The 22243-nt window shown below is 43.0% G+C and overlaps 1 protein-coding gene across 2 annotated transcripts in view; it reads right to left on the bottom strand.

The window, feature by feature from the left end:
* HELQ (helicase, POLQ like) overlaps positions 1-22243 on the bottom strand; it is a 449876-nt gene that overhangs the window by 412077 nt on the left and 15556 nt on the right. For both annotated transcript variants that reach the window (XM_069236329.1, XM_069236338.1), the window contains exons 2-3: positions 8601-9351; positions 7487-7665 (exon numbers count right to left, since the gene is read on the bottom strand). In XM_069236329.1, coding sequence (XP_069092430.1) covers positions 7487-7665; positions 8601-9351 — 930 coding nt within the window. The remainder of the gene's footprint in view (positions 1-7486; positions 7666-8600; positions 9352-22243) is intronic.

The raw sequence follows: 22243 nt of genomic DNA, 5'->3' as shown, positions 1-22243 counted from the left end.
GTTTTCATTCAAAGTTCATAAAGTATCTAAGTGAAGTACCTTACATTTAAAGTGTTTACTGCAAATCTTGAACCTTTGGTTCTTAAAATAAACTAAGAAAATATATTTTTCTATATAAAAACCCACTGGCCTGGAATAAGTCTTTGAGTGTGTGTTCCTCATTTATTGCCTGTGTGTGTACAACAAATGCTTAACACTACCCTCTGATAAGCCTACTGCTCGACCACACTACCACAAAAGAGAGCATTAGAATTATCTAATTTTGCCACTATCTTACCTCTGAGGGGAACCCTTGGACTCTGTGTACACTATTTCTTACTTTGAAATAGTATATACACAGAGCCAACTTCCTACAATGGCCATGCACAACAGCTTGAGATATCAGACCCCCTGTGTCCAGTAAGGAGCCACAAGAATGACTTAGGCCCAGTCATCCCGGATCGTCATGAGAACTCTGGGCAGGAGTGGTATGGGCGGAATAGCGTACAGGCGGCTGAGCTCCACTCAAGAGGAAGTGTCCGCATATTGAAAACTTCAGTGCACAGAAGTGATGGCATTGCGTGTTCTCGTTGGTGGCAAACAGATCTAACCAAGGGTCTCTCCACTGCTGAAAGAGTGGAGATGCCATTTGTGATCCGCTAGGCATTTTCGGCTGAGTTCATCTGCCCTGGCATTCAGAGAGCCTGCCACATGTTGAACCACAAGGGACATGCCTGGAGATGTGGGCCTCTTGACAAAAGGTCCATGACCCCACCCTGCCTGTTTGTTGCAGTACCATATGGCGGTTGTGTTGTCCATTAACACCTGTAGTAGCCTTCCCTTGATGCAAGGTAGAAAGGCTTTCAAAGCCAGCCAGATTGCACAGAGTTCCAACATGTTGATTTGGATCCCAGATTCTGCATTAGACCAGAGTCCTCTGATCTCTACCTCTCCCAGATGGCACCATATCCCAGGAGTGATGCATCTGTCATCACTATCAGATCCTGCTGGGGAAAGGAGCATAAGTCACCACTGCAGGTCCTTTCCAGTTCCCTCCGAGATCTGGGCCATGTTGGAGAGATTCCCCTGATGCTGTGCCCACTGAAATTTTAGGCCCAACTGCAGAGCCTGCATATGACAGATGCAAGAAGCCGTAAGCCCCAGCAGCCTCAGTCAGTCTCACTGAAATTCGTGATGGAGACTGAAAGATCTGAATCATAGCTCGGACATTCTGGATTCATTGCTTGGGAGGATAAGCCTAAAGCTGCATTGTGTCCAGACAACCCTGTTGAAATGTAGCATCTGCGAGGGACACAGGTGTGACCTCAGCAAGTTGTTAGTGAACCCCAGTGAGTGGAGGAGGTCCACCATAGTCTGGAAGTGGGAGACAATAGCCTGGGGTGAACCCGCCTTCAATAGCCAGTCGTCGAGATAAGGGAAGACTGGCACCCCGGATCTTGGCAGTTGAACTGTAACAATCACCATCACCCAGGTGAACACTCGAGGGGGAACTGGTAAGGCCAAAAGGAAGGAATCACAGTGAATTGAAAGTGCTCATGACTTACTGTGAACCACACAATGCCTGTGGGCAGGCAGGACGGGAATGTGATAGTATGCGTCCTGCAAGTCCAACGCTACCATCCAGTCTCCAAGGTCCATGTCAGACAGGACCTGATCCAGCATAAGCATTCTGAATTTCTCCTTCATGAGCAAGAAATGGAGAGGATGCCTGCCTAGAATAGGATGAAGGCCTCCATCCTTTTTTGGCACCAAGAAGTGGCAGGACTAACAACCACAACCTACTTCTGGCATCTGCACCCTCTCTATGGTCTCCTTGGCCAAGAGATCCATCACTTCATAGAGGAAAAGGGATCACTGATACTCTGTCATCCTGCCATAAGGGAGAGGCAGTCAAGAAGTGAAGCCCCCCTCGGAAATCTGCAAAACCCACCAGTCAGGTGATGGAAGATCCTGCTCCCTACTAGGTGCTTATGATTGTAAGAGGGCAGACTATAAGTGTTTGGAGGCTGCGGCTGCAAGGGGTGGGTGGTGGACTCGCCCAGTTTTATTTGCCAGATCCACGGTGTCTGCGAGTACTGCATCCTCGGGCAAACAGAGTCTGGGAAACTTGCAAGCCCTGTGGCTGAGGGAGTACAGGCGCATCTGGAAGCTCCTTAAATGGCTGCAAAAGGCAGATAAGGGATGATGGGGTGGAGGGAAATTGAAAGGCCCAAGAACCTGGCTGAAGCCCTGCTGCCCTTAAGCAGTCCAGTGGGGAATTTACCTCATCTCTGAAGAGACGAGTGCCATCACAGAGCATGTCCATAAGCGATGCTTGGACATCCCCAGAAAAGCCTCAACCAGTTGAGGTGCCGTAAGGCCACAGTCGATGAAACTGTTCTACCCAGTGAGTCAGTGGTGTCCAGTCCCCAGCTTACTGTGAACTGGGCTGCATTGCTCCTGTTGGCAACAGCATGGTAAAGTACAGCCCGGGTCTCCTCCGGAGCCACTGGCAGCAGCTGTGCAACCATATCCTACAGATCATGGGAATAATGGCCCAAAAGGCATGCTGTGTTCACAGACCATAGAGCTAGGCTGATGAAAGAAAACATCTTCTTTCAAAAGTTGTCTTGGATTCCCAATCCGGTGGTGTGGTGGGAATATGCCAGGATTTACGTGGGAGGTGGACTTCCAAGCATTCTAAGGTAGGGAGCGTGCTGTGTGAGGAAGTTGGGGTCCCCTGGGGTGAGGCACTGGCAGCAGGCATTTGTCCTTTGCACAGGAGCCCCCATGTTGGGCTTGGACCAGGTCCCAAGCAGGACATCATTAAAAGCCCCATTAAACGGGAGAAGCTGTTCTGAAGGCGGATTGGGGGGACACTCCCAGTTGAAGCACTTCTGTCAAGACATTCGTCTTGACTGCCAGAGAGAGCAAGGTAAGGTCCAGGACCTCAGCGGTCCTCCTCAACACCACTGCAAACAATGCTCCCTCCACCACAGCCACGGTAAGGGGGAGAAAGCATTCCAGTATCTGGAGAGGCGCCTAGTCTGCTGGCGTCTGCCAAATCCTCACACCAATCCATGTTGGTATCATAAGTCTGGTATTCTTCAGGGTCCCGTGACCCCTCTCAATACTCCCAGAGTCCTAGCCCAAAGGAACAGGGCTTAGGCTTCAGGCGGTGCCTTTGTTGGCGTCAGACAATGCCCCTCTGGCTTGGTTTGGAGCCGGAGAACAGAATGGGGATGGCACCACCGGTGGGCATTGGCATAGGCGCCAGGAAAGGTTGAGGTGACACAACCAGGGCTGGTCTCGATCAATTTGTGGATCCAAGGGGCCCGACTGGTGCCAGAGCCGCCAGCATTGTTCCAAAAGGGGCCCTTCCCAAAGCTGTGTTGCCCAAAGGCACACCAGAGGGAACTGGCCCCCAAATATGAAGTGCTTGGCCTCATAAAATTATTTTAATTGGGCCATGGTCGTTCCAGCACCCAGACACTAGGGGAGGTGCAGAGACGGCCCAGGTGCTGGCTCAACCGTGGAATCAGAATTCGAAAGCCAACACTCCCTTGTCTCATCAGCCGACAGATGAGGTGAAGTCGAAGACCTCTTCAACTTCTTTTTATTGTTGTGGGACTTACCTGAGTGACCCAACGGTTTGGGGCTAGACAATGGTATCGAAATACATGGCCGCTCCCAGGACCTCTCTCTCGCCCGGAACCTTGATTGTCACAACAATGCTCATTGAGCCACCAGAATCTTGAGGGATCACTCCCTCAAGGCCTTCAGGATAATGGTGCGACAATTGGAGCAAGCGTTCGGATTGTGGTCACCAGCAGCATACAAGATGCAGGTCTGACAGTGGTATAGTGGTGACTGGCACCACAGGGCTTGAAGCTGTTATTCCCAGATAACATTCCTACCACACCAAGAGGAAAACCTCAAAAAGACTTAGACAAAACATTGAAGAAAGTTAGTAAAAAATTGACTAAGGTGTAGCTCTTCTCCGGATCTGCACTGACTGGCATGGTAACAAAAGAAATTACATCAGCATACTGGGGTGGCGCCTTTATAGGCACTGTGCATGTTGCTTCCGGCTTGGATGACTCACACAAAGCCAAATAATGCCACCAACCGGCATGCAGGGTTACTGCTCCCGAAATATTTCCGGATCCAGTCTGACACCTGGGGATAATTCTAAGAAAAGGAATCTGCAGCTAGAAGTCTCTATCAGATAAATGCAATTACAATGCTTGCCCACTTTGCAAAGTCATAGTAGGGCAGACCTCAAGACACCAATGACAAACAACTTCAACCACCACGGTTGGGGCCTAGTATCCCATGTTGGTCCTCAGCTTTCCAAAAGTGATTTGACAGCAAACCTGTCCCACATTTTACATCAGGGTTGGTTCAGATGAACCGAACCAAATTGAAGGCAGAACCATTGCTTTAGTACATTTGTGGAGAAACGTCCAAAAATGTTCAATACAAACAAGCGGTAATATGCTGGAAGATGTAAAGAGTAGAAGAATTAAAAAAAGAAAAAGAAAAAAAAAAAAAAAAACACAATCTCATCATTTCTAGAGGGTCCCCTCTGATAAATATATTTCAAACATTTCATAGACTCCAGACGAACTATACACTTCCTTGTGAACTTCATCAGCAACCTGCCATCTACTGTCACTCAAATTCACCCCATTTAAGGCAGTGCAATTAGTGCTTTTGAGATCATAACTACATATAATTGCATCAATATGGAGCGCCAACACCCAGAAAAGCCAGATATGGCTCCTCTTACCAGAGCTGAAGGTCTTTGCCTAACGTAAGTTAGTTACGGATTCACTCTTACTTGCCCTATCACAGGTGTTTGGGCCTAGGAGGTAATTAACTTTGCCATGCAGGCTAAAGAAATTACTAGTCACTCCTCAGATGTGCCTATGTACCAAATACATCGACCTGTCAGAAGTGGAGGTTAAAAGACTAATGCTGTTGAAAGAGAATAACACATTAATATAGATTATTAGGGGGCATGAAGCATTCACTAACAGAATGTGCTTCATCTGGAAAAGACAAACTAAAATTCAGAAGGCTGTGAAATGAAGAATGAGAGTAAAAACGTACCAAAGTGTTCTGAATGCATCAATCTCTCTCCTACAGTGGTAAGAGTGTACTTTTCAGGAGAGCAGATAGAAAACAGTGCACATCAGACTTATCCTGCTCATCCCAGAATCAACACACACTGCAGGACACACAGCAACAAGTGCCAGCATCAAATACAACTCCACCAACCCGCTCATATGGACCTACCATTCCATCATCCACTTCCAAAACAACACACCTTAAGTCAACACTCCTACCAGATTCAGCATTCCAAGCTGCAGCTGGGGCAACATCACAGAAGTAGTCTGGCTTGACTATCTGCTATTTACAGGATGCTCGGGCTCTCCCTCCAATCTTCCTGCAACACTCCCGTAATCATGGCCCAGTCCACCTACTGGCCAACTCAGCAAGTGCCACCCCTACCACTCACGCTGGCACCAGTATTACTGGTGAATACTTGCACCTGATCTCTTCCCATGTTTAGCTGTTTTTCAAACAATTATGATGTTGGCTCCATTGTCATGCTTGCACCATATTTTCATGCCATGCATGGTTGGGATTAGAACTACATAATGTTTGTAATCTTTTTTATATTCTGTTTTTATCTGGAAAATCATAATAAAGCATAAAAAAACAAAGCCCCACAGACAACATCAAGGACATCAGCAACTTCAACAACTGGATCAAGAACTGCGCAGACTCTCTCACCCCATCAAACCCAATAACCATAGTAGATCATACAAGCAGGCCAGTCTGTAGACAGGAAACCGTTGAGACACCAAATGACTCAGTAAACAGAAAAGAAAAAAAAGAGCCAGCCACAACACCAGCTGCAGAATTGCCTACAAGGATGCACTCATACGTTATCACCAACAAGTAAGAGACACTAAGAAAAAAGCACTCGTTCACCGCATCGAAGAAAGCTCACACAGCTGCAAGTAGATCTTCTTGATTGTTAAGGATTTCACCTCACCTTCAGGTAGTGTCACCAACATCGCTGCCTCCCAGCAACTCTGCAACAACTTATCCAACTTCTTCCACTGCAAAATTGCAAACATCTACAGAAACTTTGCATATCAACCCAAGACTAGAGATCGTGTTGCTAACCTACCTAAAACCAAGCAAGAAGGCCCACTGGCTGAAAAAAAAAAAAAAAAAAAAAAAAACCTCACCGAAATGGCACAGCAGCAGTCATGCAGACCATCCACTTAGGGGCCCCAAAGGAATTATGCCCCCACCACATCTACAACCTGGGAACATAACCACTCAGCACCACCCTGACCCACATCATCAACACCTTCATTATGTCTGCCACTTTCCTGGATGAATGTCATTTTGCAGGAATCAGCAGCCTCCTCAAGAAGCCCACAGCCGACCAAAATCAACTAAGCAACTTTGGGTCCATTCCTGCTTCCCTCTCCAGTCAAAGCGATAGAGAATTCCATCACCAAGCAGTTCACAAACCACCATGAAATTCATCTGCTAGCCAACACTCAATCAGGATTCAGAAAGGACCACAGCAGTGAAACAACACTCATCACGGCCACCAATGACTTTTGAATTATCCTGGACTGAGCAGAAACAGCAGGCCTCATCCTGCTTGACCACTCGCCAGCCTTCGGCACAGTCTCTCATCACACCCTCATCAGAAGACTACACGAGATTGGCATACAAGAACTCACTATCAAATTAAACCATTCCTTCCTCACAAGAAGAACTAAAGAGTCAGGCTGCCACCCTTCAGATCAGAGACCAAGAAACTGATATGTGGATTCCCACAAGCATTATCCCTCAGCCCCACCCATTTCAAAATATGATCCTGCTCGCCAACATCATCCTATCACAAGACATCACTGTCATCTCCTACTCCAGTGACACCCAACTCATCCTCTCCCTGATAGACAAAAACAATCACCACCTGTGAAGTGATACAGCTGAAGGACAAGTAAGTGGAGTGCATCAAAGGTCTAGGTAAAGACAACCCCATGAGCTGGTAACATACCAAAAGGACAATCACCAAAACGGTCCTCACTGCAGTAGTATACATTAAAGAGCCTCCCTACATTCTTAGCAGTACAATTTCTAGATTAAAAACCCTGAGAGCAAGAAACACCATAACAGAATTGCAAAAGAGCAGGGCATAAGGGCAGGAAGTGGGACTTATGGGCGCCATCAGGTATATGCTGTGCTATTACTTGAGAACAAAAGGTTGACTGCAAGGGGGGGGGGGGGGGGGGACAGCATGAGGTATGTTTTAACGCTAGAGAATAAAGGTGGTTGCCACTGCATTACACAAGCAGAAATGTGAAACATTCTAGAAAACACATTATTTAAATGTTCAAATTGGCCATTGTTTCATAGTTGACAGCAATGGGGTTTATACAGCAATCACAGCCCAAACCATGTTCCATACCTTTTCCTGGACAATGGCAACATATGGAAGTATCATCAAAACATTTCTCTGCCTACAGAGTAACTCTTGGAGTATTAAAATTTCAGCAACAAGCGTTTTCCCTCCACTGGTTGGCAGAGAATAGATAAGGTTTTTTCTTTGCTGCAGTGATTCCAACGTTAAACAATTATGCTGCCAATCTGAAAATAAGATGAAAAAGATAGTTGTTGACACATAAATCTCTCTTAGTTTAACCACAAAACAAAGTTTTTCAAATTCAAATTGCACAACAGTAATTCAGGCAAAACTTGGGAACTGTGGCAGAATTCACCACGTATCAATCAACATGCTACCCCACCAAACCCCCAAGGAGATGCAAGATGCAGGCTACCACCTAACTCCTTCTCACTATTACTCATTAATACATGTAAGTGTGCTGTCTAAATACCATTGCAAAACTAGTAGGGTCTGAATGTGAACCACTAGAAGCCAAGTATAATCCTGGTGTTATGTATTAAAAAAAAAAAAACAATTTTTTAAAATTAAAAAAAAAAAAAAAAAAAAGAAATCGGTAAACCACCCAAACGAACAGCCAATGAATGCATTCATTTACAAATAAACACAGTATAAATTGCTAAGGATGCTTTATCTCTTAGTAGACTAAATCAGATTTATAACCCCATATGTAGGCATTTTAAATATCTAGTGAGAAGAACAAAAAACTGCAATGCAATACCACTGCCTGTTCCCTATACATAAGGCGTCACTTATGCCTTGAACTGATGTAACTCTTAAAAATGGAACGGCTCAGAGCCGCAATCCTTTATTTGCCCCTTATTACCAATCCAATGAGCTTCTACCAAAAAGGTTGTTTTTGAGCTCAGAAACATGAAAACATTCTGCCACTGAAAACATGAGCAAACCAATGTTTAGACTGCAAAACGAAACATCCCAAATGTATTGCATTTGAGGCAAGCACATTCACGTTTCTTGTTCTGGTATCGATCTGTTTTAAGGCAAGGTAGAGCTGGCAATTAAGAAAAGCTACCATTAAACTGTATTACACTGAAACCCCTAGACCCTACGGAATATATCAGTAATCAACAAAGTAATCCTCATGCAGTTTTTGAATTACCATAAAGTTTCTCTATTCCTCGCTGCTGGGCAATGAGATCTCTTACTTTGCTGGGCAACCCATAAAAGGGACCAAGGTCGACATCAGAGGAATGCTCGATAGTTTTGTTTGCGACGTCAATCTCTTCTGACAATATAGCATCCTTGAGCAGCCTAGCTCTGGAAACCTTTGGCGTCTGCACTTTGGCATTTCCTGCAAGAGTGTTTTTCAGGTGGTCTTTTAAACTCCTTCTTCTGTTGCACCCATCGTCTGTATTTGTTGCTAAAAGATCGCGAGGCTTGTTGGGAGGTGCCACACTTGGAAGACAGGGCTCCAATTCAACTTTTGCATCACGCACCAGCATCTGCAAATTTGCCTCTGTAACATCCACCACTTCTTTACAACCCCTAACAAATGCGCAACTTGTGTCTTCACAGTAAAAAATCTGTGAACCCTGCAATTCGTCTGTAAAGTCACCCCCAACTTCTCTGAAGGCATCCTTCAAGCTGTCTGTGCACTTCTGGAGGTCAGTACTGTCATTTTTCAAAGTACATTGATTTCCTTCCACACCAAGACTGTCCCTACAGTCATCTGTCTTCGGAGGGTCCCCAAACACTAGATTTGCCTGGGCTTTCGACTCCAGGGTGCACATGTGATTGGTAGAGGACTCGATCCATCTATCTTCCATGTCGTCCACCTGTGCCAACAAAGAATCATTGGCAAAGCTGTCATAATCACCAAAAAGGTCCTCATCAGTGCCACTGTCTTCGTTCTACAAAACAAAAGAAATGGAAGAAAAGCTTTGTTACTCTGAATTAACAATTGTAATAGTTTTATTGTATAGTTAACATAACTCTACATATAACTCGTATTTACGCACAAGACATAATTTATCAATAATGCACGCATTCAATATCACCGCTAAAACACGTAAAAAAGCAAGCCTTGCCAAAACCAATAGGTCTCGGATATGCAAGAGCTATTGGCTTTGCTGATGTCTTTTAGACAGCGTGGCTAGAATTTTGTGGCAGAGAGGAGAGTGGTGTGGAGTGTCACAGAGTGGAACGGTGAAGAGTGGAATAGAGTGGCAGAGTGTACCACATTGGAGTGGCATAGTTTGGAGTAGCATAATGTGGCATACACTGGAGTGGCAGAGTAGAGTGGACTGGTGTACAGTGCATTATTTGAAAGAGTGTTACAGAGAATAGTGGCATAGAGTGCAGTACCACTGGCACTGAGTGCAGTGGCATTGAATTAATCAGCGGACAATGCTCCGCAGAATGCAGTGATGTAAATTAGAGTGGCGCATAGTAGACTGGAGTGGTGCAGAGCAGAGTGATGTCATGGGCAGAGGCGCAGAGTAGAGTGAAGTAGCACAGAGCGCAGTGGTGTAGAGTGGCGAGGAGTAGAGCAGCATAGGGTGGTATAGAGCACAGTGTAGTGCCATAGAGTGCAGTGGGGTAGAGTGAGGCAGTGCCAAGTAGAGTTGTGTAAAGTTCAGTGGCAGACAGTGCAGTGTTGCAGAGTAGAATGCAGTGGCTTCAAATGCAGTGGCATACAGTAGATTAGAGGTGTGTACAGTGGATTGGAGTAGAGTGTACTGGCATGGAGTGCAGTGGCATAGAGTGCAGAATGGAGTTGTGCAGAATAGATTGGTGTGGCCTACACTAGAATGGTGTAGAGTGCAGTCACAAAGAGGGCGGTGGTGTACAGTAGAGTGGTGAAGACTGCATTGGAATAGAGTGGAGTGGTACAAGGTAGAGTAGAGAGGTGTAGCGTGAAGTGGCATGTAGTGGAGTGGTGCAGAGTGGAGTGGTGCAGAGTGGAGTGGTGCAGAGCAGAGAGCAGGGGTGTGGAGTGCTGCTGAGTAGAGTGGAGTGGCGTAGAGTAGAGTGGAGTATTTATGGTGTGGTAGCACATTGCCATTACAGACAACACATTTTCAAGTGAAATAACAACTATGTTTGCACACACATACAGTTTTACCAAAATAAAAAACATACAGTGCACAGATGAAAATGTAAGGAATTACATCACAGTTTAATGATTTGTATTGATCATATTAAACTCTTTGTTTCCAACACACATCACAAATATCAAAAAATGTGCTTCATTTGTGCGTTGATAATTCTGATATATTCTGAAATACTTACACAGTTCATTTAAACGTCGCTGTGTGCTAAGAAAAAAAATCCTTTCCTACCTCCAGTAGCCAGCAAGATTGTCACATAAATCCTCTCACTTTGAAGTCAAAGAAAGAAAAGTAAACAAGCGCCCTGGAAAGACAGTGCCTGACATTTGAGTTTTTGAAAACACAGCAAATGTGATGAGATAAGTTGAAAATGTAAAGGTATGTTAACGGAAAGTAAGTTTGTAGAATGATAGAGAAAACATGGTTTAAGTAAATAGACGGATTAACTGATCCTAGAGAGCCTAAAACAAATAAAACAATCAAATGGAAAGCCAGAAAGAGCGAGTTCAAAACCACAAAGCCAATGGTAACCAACGAACGGAACGCATTCCGAGGTCAACTTTCTGAAAGTCCCCGAGAGGTCTTTAGTGACCCAGACACGTGCGCTGTGACCTATTATTTTGTGGATCTGTCAGTTAAAGGGCATTTACACGCATCCATCTGTACATTAGGAATTTGGAACCAAAAAAATGTAAGTATTTCAGTCTCAGTTGAAAACCTAAGGCATGAGATTTGGTTTGAGTTTCATCATTACCACTTACAGATTCTCAGGTAAGGCTTCGACAAAAGAGGACGTTTTACTCAAACATGCTGCCTGCCCTTCACTAAGCACCAGAACATTTCTCAACATGCTGCCAATAAGGTGAAATTAGCACAATGCTGTTATATGGCCTAAAGCAGTTGCATAAAAAGTATTTCACTGAACAAGGAAGCACTATGTATAAATATATTTTAAGGGCTGTTATCGAATCATGAGAATTAGCTGTACAGTGCCTTTTAACTGAAGGCGAGTTTATTTGTATTTGAAATGTACAAAGCACATTGAACCAGAAAGGCAAAGCCCTAGGAGGAAACTACCTCAAGTAAACTAGGGCACCTAAACCTAGATCAGCAAACAGAGTAACTTTGACAACTACTCTAACACAAAAGGCCATGTTTTGACCTTCTTGCGAAACAGCAAGTGTGAACTCAAGCATCTAATATAAATAGGAAGGGAGTTTCATAGCCTAGATGCCGCAACCATAAAGGCCTGTGTGCCCCATCTAGCTTTCCTGCACCATGGCACTACCCCCTTGAACTATCCCGTAGATCTCAACATTTTTATGGGTACGTCCAGTTTAGGGTGGTCCTCAGATAGTGCGATCCCTGACCATAGAGAGCTTTAAAAACCACCCCCTTCTTTACAGACAACCAATGCAAGGATCTTAACCCATCTCTAAGAGAGCAATATCTGGGTAGATCCAGTACCAAGCAGGAGGACATGTTCTGGATGATTTGGAGCTTGTGTAATGAAAGCAGGTTCAAATTAAATTACAGGGCATCGCAGTAATCTAAGAGTGAGGTGATTATGATCACTGCCGCCCTGAGATCTTTAGGAAGAACAAACAATATTTTCTTCAAAATATCAATCAGCCAGAAACATGCACTCGCAGTTCTGTTGACCAGAGTATCAAAAGGCAGGTTGTTAACACACGTTTTTGGCTGCCCTGACCGGGAAAGGTGACGCGCTACAATTATCTGGCCACCAGCGTTATTCTAAATGGAGCTGTCCCCACCGTTTTCTCGTCATTCATTTTCATCATAATCTCCGTCTGCCACCTCCTCCAAGTCATTGGAGAAGGACCCAAAGATCCGGGTATCATTCACTTAGGATGAGACCTAGAAGCCAAACGAGCTCACCAATTTTGTCAAAGGGGCTACATACAAATTGAGTATGCTGGTGCTCAAGGTGGACCCCTGTGGGATCCCACATGGCAGCTGAAAGGGTGTTGCTCTAAAGTGGCAGCAGCTAACTGTAATTGTCCTAGTAATTAAAATGTCTCCAACAGCTTAAGGGCAGTGTCCTTCAGCCCGACTCGCTGTAGTCTTCGCAGCAACAGGGAAGGAGAAATGGTGCTGAAGGTTGCCGACAGGTGTAACAGGACCAGTTTAGCTGCCTCCATCCTCCTTATCAACTTGCCTATAAATAAGATCAGAGGTGGAAATAGGGCAGATTCTGTGCTATGCTGCTTTCAAAATCCATTCTGTGATGGATCCAGAGCATTAGTATCGTAGACAGTTCCTTATTAGTATATTTCTCCAAACTCTTAGCCGACAGTGGCAATAGGGAGATGGGGCGCAGATTATTCAGATCGGGATGATCTGTATCAGGTTTCCTCTTCAAAGGAATGATGAAATTAGGAACCTAAGAATTAGAAGTACTGTGCAGCAGTAAAGAGAGGGAATGTTGTTCAATGAGTTTGGTGGTGAATACTACTCTTCATCAAATCTCCTCCCAACCCTGTAGTCTCTGCTCAAAACATTTGAAACGTGTGAAACCTAGAATCTGACCAGCATACAGCCAACCACATGCAGAACCCCGCCACCCCTCCGAGGATGCTGCAGCATGAATAAGTAAATTTAGCAGCATCAAAAACGGAAGATCTGCACCACACAATTGCTGCATTTTAATGCCATTTTATTTTGTCCTGACTTTCTCCTGCTCCCCAAAAATTTATATTGAGAACTGATGCCTTATACTACAGCGTCTGCAGTTAAAGCACTATATCAACATCCCAGTCTGGAATACCAATTGTAACTGGTGAACCAACAGTATGTGCATGATCAGTGCATGGACCATTTTGTCTAGCCTAAACAGAGCTCAACTGTGTTGGTCTTGTTATGGGGATATAACAAACATTAGAAAGCCCCATTTATTGGAGAAAACTTAGTCAGAGATCATCACTGAGAACTTGGCACAGTGATCTGCATGACATGAGTTTCAGTCCTGGTGAGCCAGCATAAGCTTTTAGCCTTCTGAGGTTGATAAATACCTACTCTTCATTTGCATACACATAACTGCAGATGTGGACGCAACAGTTTCAAAGCACACGACTAGGGTGGTGGGGAGAAATTCATTTTTCAGATATTTCTTGAAATTTTTTAGGTATCCTTTGGTATTCTAGATTTCTGACCTGGGCTTAAATAGTAGGCAGATATGTTGTTAAGAGCCACATTGCAATGACTTTTTAAAATTCTACACTGTGCACTTAGTATGTAGCCTGCCGGGACTGGAGGCTTCAAAGCGTGCAGTCTCCTATCCACTGTTTATTCTCAGCAGCTATAAAACACAAAAACATAACAGTATGTATTCATGCAAAAAGCTGCAATACCCATGAATACAGCAAAACTACAATTCCGAAAGTTTGAAAGTATAATGGCCATTCAGCATTCAGGAGATCATATAAACCATAATGTCCAACAGAAATTTCCCTCTTCTTTGCTGCTCAGTGGTCAGATAAATATTGTTTGTGTTTTTACTTTACTACATTCCTTCTTATATATCCACTTACTGCCTTTTTTTTTTAATATTGTTTTTTAAGGTTGTCTGGACTGCTAGCAATTCCGATCAATTTGTTTTGCCCTTTTTAGTCTGGTTGAATGAGTCCCACAGTCATGAGCGACCGGCACTGTTATAGGTGCGCATTTGTTCCCTGGCGCCCAGATGCAGGTATCCTTCCACAGCTTTTCCTCACCTTACAACTTATAATAATAATAATTTTCCTCACCTCAAAAGCATTTATTCTTCGAGATTCTTCAGCATCTTGTTTGTGGGCAGTGTTTATGTACATCTGCTGCCAATTTTTGTTTCTTCATTCGGCTCCTCCACAGCACCTGAGCATCGACTCTCTTGTCAGCCTCTCCTTCATCTCCTCCCTAAGCCTGCCTACGGCTCTAATCTCCTCTCACTTCATGCCTACCAGGCGTTTTAACCTTTGATCCCTATTTTACTTTAAGTTCACATGACGCCGTAAAACACATGAAAGTTTCAATGTTGTAAAGAGAAATGATGTACAAATTCACGATTAATCATAAAAAACTATGACCTGTATTTTCAACCAAGACCGTTTTATTCTCACATTATTGGAATTTATGGATTTTAGGTGTGGCAGTTGAGATACCCTTTATATTTACAGGGTGTGACTTCATTTCAAGAGGCTTAAATTGAATACTGGCAAATAATAGTATGTATGCATGTATCTTAAAGATGTCAAAAACAAGTCCTATTCCTTGATAAACCCTTTTCAGATTATGTACATAGGTCTATTTCTAAGACTTTAGGTCCAGTGACATGAAATAAAATCTTTGTTGTCCTATGTACAAGACACAGTTAAAGAATTTGTCATTTCTGTTGCTAAATCGAAAAAAAAACCGTTTCAAAATTGGATGCTCAGAAAATATGAAAAAAGACACCAATACTGAAATTTCCAGATACTCCTGCACACGAAAAAGGTTATGATTTTTTTGATATTTTTTTCTTCAGGAGATAATTTTGATGATTATGGTGAGACAGATTTATGGGATGACGTGAATGAACGGTATTGGAGACCTAAAACAAAAATGAGAAAATATGAATAGAATGATGCTGGTGAAGGCACTTCCATTTCTCAATCTTGATATCTTTCTTTGAGATACTTTTGATCCAGAAGACATTATGCATTCTCTTTCATTTGAAAGGACACCAACACTGAAACTGCAACTTATATTAAGAACAGACTTAGAAAACCTTTCCCTAAGAAAGTTTGAAATAAACTTCGATGAATGACCACAGTCATGTTGCTCAAACACCAGATATAGATCCTAAATTGGCAGTATTCTTAAGTTCATTTATTAAAGATCCCCAAAAAAAGATACTGGAAAAGCTGCTAATATAAACTATTAGATTTAGCAGGTCATTTACCAAGAATTCTAGACCTTGCCTTCATGTCCAAAGATCAAGTTGGCTGGACTCAGACAGCTACTTGTCTTCTGGTGCATGCAAAATTGAGCTTTAGCTACTGCAAGGAGATGATCAATATTTCCAAGTATTGACCCCAAATTATGCTATTTAGCATCTAATTAAGTAGGTCCATCAGCTGAAGATCTTTCATTTGCAGAAACATTTGTTAGAAGTCTCCAAATTTGTTAATACTTTACTTCCTTGGGTAAGGCACAATCTGCCGTTTTCTGACCTCACCTTTCGTCAGGACCAGCAGAGGAAGGCGCTGTTCTGCCAGCCGTTACTCACATCAAGTTCCAGACAAAGGATTCCCTCAAAGGAGAGGTTCTTGGAATAAAAACTAGAGAAACATTACCAGAGGAAAAAGTTACAAAGAACAATTTTCACGGGGCTACTACAGTGGAAAAGCACTGCACAATTCCTTTCAACGTAACACACCAAATTCCTTCCCCTCAAAAAATAGGGGGCGGGGGGAACAATTCATTCATTCATTGGACAGAAATAACGAGATGTATGGGTTCTTCATATGTGTTAGGTTATCATTTAGAATTCTATTCCACTCCTAATCACACAAAGCTTCCCGAAAAGATATTCTTCACAGAACTCAACCACAATTTAGTAGACCAGGAAATACAATCTCTTACTCAAAAAGGATCCATCCTCCCAAAGGCTTCCTACACAACATTTTTCTTGCAGACAGAAACAGAAAGAGGATTTTGTTTAGTGATAAACTCCGAGACCTCAATTCTTGGATTTTATCCAGACATTTTAAGTTGAAGGTATCAATATTCCAAGAGATATTTTAAGAGAACAAGACTGTATGGTCAGATTGGATCTCAAAGAGGCATATTTAGCAATTCCTATTCATGGTCCCCTCTGATATTTTCTCCATTTTCAATGGAAAAATCAAGTTCTTAGCCCTTCCATTCGGCACCATGATGCATCACCAAATTAGCTTTTAGATACATTACATCTGGTTTTAACAGAGGACTTCAACTAATTATTTATCGAGACAATATTTTCATAGTGTCTCATGATTCCATCATCTTTCAACAACACCTGAATCTGGCTGTAATCCTTCTTCAGAATCTAGGATTTGTAATAAACAAAACCCATATCTTAATCGCAGAAAAGCAAATGAGTTTTTCTTGGTTTTGCCACAGACTCCATTTCAACTTCTTTATTCTTACCATTTCAGAAGATTCGAGCTATGAAAACTGAGATTCACAAAGTTGTGTCAAAGAATTGGATTGCTCTTTGTTGATCTGCATAATAGTAGCTCTTCTAGCTTCAATCCAGACTATTTTTCCAAGTCCTTTACACTATTAGGCTCTCACAAAAATCTACTTTTAAGAAAGGGACTTTCTCTTTCATGTCAGATTCAGCTCACTTTAGACATTTGCCAAGAGTTACTATGGCGGCAGGATCACATAAATGCATGGAATTTCACAGCCCTTTTTGGCCTCGTTCCAGACATAGTGATAGAGTCAGCTGTTTAGGTTGGGGTGCAGGATGCGGAGATTTAACAACAGGTCAAATGGTCTCTGGAAGAGATCTCTCTTCATAGAAACTGCTTACAACTCACAGGTTATTTTGCAATTTAATCTTTTTCCAACCAAAAACCTCACAGTTGTATTCTTTTAAAAATGGACAATGTATCAGCAGTACAATGAGTCAACCATCTTGGAGGAACAAAATCTCACCTTTTTAGCAGAGATAGCCAAACATCTATTAGCATGCTTGCCTTTCACATAATGTTTCAGTTATAGCAATGGATCTTGCAGGGGAACAAAACAAGCTTGTATATTGGAATTCAAGAGCTCTCAAAGATTCCAGCAAATGGAAAGTGAATCCTTTAATATTTACAAGGTCTTGGAGAAGAGGGGTCCTTGTCAAAGAGATGTCTTTGCCTCCTATCTAACTTATAAACTACCAAAATGTTATAGTTGGAGACCAGATTCATTAGCTCTTGCAACTGATGCATTTCTTCAGGAATTGAAAGAACTGAATTATGCTTTTGCTCAATTCTCCATGGTACTAAGAGTAGGTCTTAAAATTCAGAAACTGATTCCAGAAGTAATGTGTATTAAGCCTCTCTGGCAAACCAGAGTCGCTTTCTAACCCTCTTAGAACTATCTTGCCTAGTTACTACTTTTCTGTCAATTCTTCTGGCCAGGACCCTCTAGGTCAAGTTTATTCTTTAGTCTCCCAAACATTACTTCATCTAGCAGTTTGGAGACATTCAAGAGACGCTGGCAAGTGACAGGACTTTCTAAATAAACTTGTGCTCTCAGTGACAAAATATATTTTTCATCATGTAACAGATGGTCTAGCTGGTGATTAGAATGGGATCTTTCTAGTGAATTTGTTAGCATCTTTGGCTTTTGAAAGCTTTTCCTATAGAACAATAAATTCTTACTGTACAGACATTTATGCAGGTCACTTACTGATAGCTATCATCCGGTCAGTGAACATTCTTTAGTGTCTAAACTTTCAAAAGGTATCAGTTTTTCTGTTGGCTCCTGTCCTAAATATTCAACTTCATGGGATGCTTCCATTTTTTAAAACTTCTTCAACAATAGCCAGAAAATAAACATTTATCTAGAAAGCAATTATCAGCCAAATATCTATTTTGCTTTGCCTAACTTTTTGTAAAAGAGTATCACATGTTTGTGCTTAGGAACTTGCTAACAGGTTTTTTTTATTCTGGAAGAAGTTACTTTTCATATATCCAAAACAACTAAATCTGCCACCAGGCAAATATCTTATTAGACTTTCCTAGGAGATAAGAAATTATGTGTAGTTAATTGCTTAAAACCTTTTCAATGTGTTACTGAAGAATTCAGATCATCTCAGTCTGGACAGTTACTTATGTCTTTCATAAATGTTTATGCTCCCGGTGTGCTCTATGTTAGCTAGATGGATCAAATAGATTTTATCTGAAGCAGGCATCAATATCCCTATAGTTAGAGCTCATTCTGTCACTGGAGCAATGGCCTCAAAATCTTCTGATGCTTGTCTTACAAAATTATCCGTCTGCCAGATTGGACTTCAGCATCAATGTTCAGGGAATTCTATTATAAACCTGTAAGTAATCTGTTTTCTTTGTTTGCTGATAAACTTTAAACTTACATAATCTGACGTCTCTGGTCTGACATAGAAATGAAAACCTTACAGCATTCGTGAAAAATAATTTTAAATTTCTATTAAGGACAAAGAGGCAATAATTATCCCAACCTTTAAATATAATTATTAACTGATATATTTGTTCTTAATACTTTGACTCATTGTTTTCCCTCCCTTATTTTCACTATTTTACCAGTATACATTTCCTTTTTGTTCAGTTCCAGATAAGTCACAAGAATAGACTTTACGGTTACAATATCCTGATGACTTTGGATCCTCGCACCAAGAGGAAGGAGACTTTTACAGGACAATATGGTTTATGTGGTCACCTGAATGCTGATTGTCACCAATGTTCCAGAGTAAAAATGGTGCTGTTGCTTCAGACCAGTTTGTAGTTGGTTCAGGCCAGCCCAATGCAATAGAAGGATATTGTGAAAGATTCATGGCTTTCTATTGCTCATTTAATTAAGTGAGCCTCTACAATAAAGAGGGTAAGGAGGATAATGTAATTTATTCAACATACATAAAAATGTCAATGCTGGTATAACAGGCTACTTAGGGCCAGATGTAGCAAGGCATTAGCGCCTCGCAAACGGCGAAAAACGCCGTTTGCGAGGCGCTAATGCCTGTGCGCGATGCAGAAACACATTTTGCGAGTCGGAACCGACTCGCAAAATGTGTTTCCGACTTGCAAATAGGAAGGGGTGTTCCCTTCCTATTTGCAACTCGCACCGCGATGTAAGTTGATTTGTGACCGCAAAAGCGGTCACAAATCAACTCGCAGTTACCATCCACTTGAAGTGGATGGTAACTCATTCGCAAACGGGAAGGGGTCCCCATGGGACCCCTTCCCCTTTGTGAATGATCACAAAAATAATTTTTCAGAGCAGGCAGTGGTCCAATGGACCACTACCTGCCCTGAAAAATACCGAAACAAAAGGTTTCGGTTTATTTTTCAAAGTGCAGCTCGTTTTCCTTTAAGGAAAACGGGTTGCACTTTGAAAAAAAAAACCTGCTTTATTGAAAAGCAGTCGGAAACATGGAGGTCTGCTGACGACAGCAGGCCTCCATGTTTGCGAGTGCCCATAGTCGGTATGGGGCCGCAATTTGCGACCCACCTCATTAATATTAATGAGGTGGGTCATTGCGACCCCATACCGACTCGCAGAAGGTGTCTGAGACACCTTTCTGCATGTGGTTTTGCGAGTTGCAATTTGCGAGTCTCTATGACTCGCAAATTGCAACTCGCAAAACCATACTTACCTACATCTGGCCCTTAGTCTCTAAAAGCATGGCTTAGTGGAAGCATGGTTGCTTTTGACTCCAGCTACAGATTAATGAGCAGGAGGAGATGACAGATGTTGCTTCAATTCAAAACATGCTTTAAAACTGTACAATGGGTGTTATGGTGCTTGCACTGAATTATGGCTTGATGTGCTGCATCACAAAAGGGTGTGAGATAATGTTACATTAAATGTGATGTACTTTAGAAAATAGATGGGTTTTATTTTTTAATAAAGGCTCGTCCACCAGACTCTATGTTCATTTATTGTCTGAGGTCTGCAGTGCAAAATGTTTAAAATTCTCAATGCTCAATGTAGTAATGGCATTGATTGAGCATCTTTAGGAGCAAACCTTTAGGGCTGTGTATTGATATCACCAAGAGTTTTGGAAATGCATTTCTTCTATAAATGCTGTAGGAAGCTGGCTCTCTATAAGGTGCACTAAAAAGAAATGCACTGTGCAGAACGTCCAGGGGATCTTCAGTTGGTTTGCAGAGGCAAAAGTAGATAGTACCAGCACTCTATTTTTGTGGTAGTGTGGGTGAGCAGTTACTCACAGAGGCAATAAATGAAACACACACTTAAACAAACAATAAATCAGAGAACAATTCAGAAAAATAATACTTATTATATATATTTTGAAACCAAGAACTTTGTTAGAAGGTAAGCACGTTTTAAGCATAAATACTTTTCACTGGAAAAAAATAGACAGTGAAGTTTTTGAGGAAAATCAAATTCTGCCAACCAGGAGAGTACAGCGACTTACAAGACCAATCTCCCGGGGTTAAGGCGAGTAATAGGCAAGGTCCAAGGCAGTACCCACAGTACACCTTTAGCAGTATGGGACGGCCAGATGCAGGGTGAAAAACAGCACTGGGTGCACAATGCATTCCTATGGAGATCGGTCACTGTGAAGGGAGGCTGCAGATCAGGACTGGGTGTCCTGTTTGGGTGACCCGCTGAGTAGGCTCAGGTCTTGAGATGCTCGGTGATATCAGTGGTCCTCTTCTCCTTGGTCTGGGGCGTCTGGGTGCAGAGGGATCTTGGACCGTCAGTTGTTCCTCACAGGTCACGGTGGACAGAGAGCCACAGACCCGGCTGCAGGTGTGGACTGGGAAACCAGCTCACGTGTACCAACAAGTGGGCTTAAGTCTCACAAGGCTGGGGGATGCAGAGATAACTGTGGTCCTCTTCTCCACAGTCCAGGGCGACTGGGTGCAGAGGACCGTCAGGGTTGCCGTCACTGGAGGCGGTCGCCGTTGGGGGAGGTCCTGCACCAAAAGACTGCAGGCACTGGAATGAAGGTCATAGTGGGGAAATCCACAATGGGCTTTGTTTCTGGAGAGGCAGAGGACCAGATTGACACAGTTGGTCCACTTCAACATGGGCTGGGAGGCTCGGGTGCAGTGGCACTGTCCGGCGGTGGTTTTGGCTGTCCAAAGTCCTCTTCAGCGATTCTTGGGTGCCTGCAAGGATGCAGGGGAGCAGCTCTGCTACTCCACGCACGTTTCTTGTGCTGGGGTAAAGGCTGGCAGTCTTACTGGACTTTTGGAAGTTTCAGCAGCTGGAGGACAAGGCATCCTTCTCACAACTGTCGAAGTCCACAGGCAGGCTGGGAGGGTTGGCACGAGTCCATCATTGATCTTAATTTCTTCCTTCTTCAGATCAGCAGGGATCCAAATTCTTGTGTTCAAGGTGCCACCTAAATACTCAATTTAGGGGCATTACAGCTAGTGCCAGGTGGCAGCCAATGGGTTGCAAACCTTGAGGATGTCTACACCATCTTTTTGACCACTTCTGTTGGGGAGTGGGCATAACCCTGGACCTAGTAGTCTAATCCAACCCAAAACAAGATGGGGGTCTCGAGAAAGTAGTGTCCACTTCAGCTCGTCCACCTTAGGGGTGGGACTAGCATGAAGTGGGCACACCACCTAATGTGACAAATTTTCCCACCTGTCCTGACGTCAAGAAAAGGGGTCAGGACAGGGAGGTTTGGTCACCTCAACCATTTCGAGAGACCTGGGTCACATTACAAAGGAAGCTAGGTCTTTGAAGCTTCTCGCTCAACATTGTCCATCCTTCCTGAAGGAGATGTCAACATCCCAGCCCAGTGCAGGCTTTTGTCATCGGAACCACCCCCTCAGAAGTTTTCACAATTATTTGGTTAAGATGGTAATATTTAAATATGTCTAGACTTATTTAGACATTGCAGTGAAGTTCTGTTACCTTTTTAAAAATGCAGTAACATGCTTCTGCTTAAAACAAAGCACTGTTATCTGTATAATGCTTCTTTTGGCCAGAGCCC

The sequence above is a fragment of the Pleurodeles waltl genome, chromosome 1_2 (genome assembly GCF_031143425.1).
Source record: "Pleurodeles waltl isolate 20211129_DDA chromosome 1_2, aPleWal1.hap1.20221129, whole genome shotgun sequence".
NCBI lineage: Eukaryota > Metazoa > Chordata > Amphibia > Caudata > Salamandridae > Pleurodeles > Pleurodeles waltl.
Note: the sequence above shows the minus strand (reverse complement) of the source record. Positions and strands in the feature narration are given on the sequence as shown.